The sequence below is a fragment of the Laccaria bicolor genome, genomic scaffold, assembly GCF_000143565.1.
Source record: "Laccaria bicolor S238N-H82 LACBIscaffold_2 genomic scaffold, whole genome shotgun sequence".
NCBI lineage: Eukaryota > Fungi > Basidiomycota > Agaricomycetes > Agaricales > Hydnangiaceae > Laccaria > Laccaria bicolor.
In genome coordinates, this window is record NW_001889873.1 from 1,866,022 (window position 1) to 1,867,421 (window position 1,400).

At 45.1% G+C, this 1,400-nt stretch overlaps 1 protein-coding gene across 1 annotated transcript in view; it reads left to right on the plus strand.

Moving 5' to 3' along the window:
• Window positions 1-589: 589 nt before the first annotated feature.
• LACBIDRAFT_321948 (uncharacterized protein) overlaps window positions 590-1,400 on the plus strand; it is a gene marked incomplete at both ends in the record, with an annotated part of 1,938 nt that continues 1,127 nt past the window's right edge. The window contains 3 exons of the mRNA XM_001874661.1: window positions 590-635; window positions 925-1,040; window positions 1,182-1,243. Of these exons, the coding sequence (XP_001874696.1) occupies window positions 590-635; window positions 925-1,040; window positions 1,182-1,243 (224 nt within the window). The remainder of the gene's footprint in view (window positions 636-924; window positions 1,041-1,181; window positions 1,244-1,400) is intronic.

Consider the following 1,400-nt stretch of genomic DNA (forward strand, 5'->3'; position numbering starts at 1 on the left):
TTGATAAGACTCTCACCAACTTCGAGAACATCTGCTTCGTCCTACTTACTTTTTTTTGTAATCTTTCTTTGTGTCTTTTCCATTTCAAAATGGGATAAATCTAATCAGAAACCCCCTTTCCGCCAGAAACCCAGGGGTCTCTCGTCGTCGGTTTGAAACCCCCCCTCCATCCTCTGTCAAATGTTGTTTGGCTATGTTTTTAGAAACCTACGTCGGAGATTGTTTGAGTACTTGCCGAGCACCTGCCGTCTGCACAACAGTAACAACATTGCCTCGTATCACCCCAGGCTCCTAAAAGCAGCCGCTCGTCTCGCAAGGTTTTCGTACTCAGGAGGAGAACTATATTTGTGATCGTTATATAATCTGATGGGAAAGACCAAATAAACAAACCTAAGAACTCAAACTCGCGAGAGAGCGGCTGCCGGGAAAGTCAGTCGGGGAACTCGGAGATCATTGATTAACCCTAACGTTGGGTCCCAAGTCAGCACCATGGGAAGGTGCGTCACATTTCTGTCACCAACACTGTTTTGGAAAAAATCCCCTATCCGGAACCGCATCGGTGTCGAGAATAGTGTCGAGGTCCTCGATAATGGACAGCGTGACGGGATGGTCTGCAAAAATGTTTGACGAAAGAAGTACGTGAAGAAATTGGTGGGCAGTGACTAGTGATGTCTGAATCCTCAAAGGCATTCAAGATAGATTTCACTTCGTTGAGGTATTGTAGTTTCGACATTGGGTAGTTAGATACTATCTTTTTGTAATGATGGAAGCAAGGATGGAAGGTTGTACTTATATAGTTTTGAACTGACACGACATCGGTAAAATGTCCACGTTGGAGACTGGGCATGACAAGCATATTATTGTATCCTACTGCGGCACAGTTCTGCACTTGTCCTACGTGTTTTCGTCCTACGTGTTCCGTAGCCTCTCCTCTAATGCCAGACGTAGTATTTGTCAATGTTGGGTTGGAGCCCCAAGTCCAAACCGGACCATTGTCACGCAAGCCCAGAAAGGCCTTGGGGTTGGGACCCAATGTTAGGGTTAATCAATGGTCTCGGAGTTTCCCGACTGACTTTCCCGGCAGCCGCTCTATCGCGAGCTCGAGTCCTTAGTTTTGTTTATTTGTTCAGTCCCATCAATGATCACATCATAGGATTTGTCATACCGCTAATTGTATGTAGAGGCTCATCGAGCGATACGAGTGGCTGCTTTTAGGAGCCTGGGGCAATGGCATTACTACCTGGTGCTGCTCTATATGCTTCTACTCCAACAACATGTCATGATCGAAATCAGGATGTTTTGAATGTTTGCCTACTTGATGGGTACATTTTTGCATATACATACAAATATAATGTCTGATCATGAATTAGAAAGGAGCTGATGACGGAAGAACAGATTAA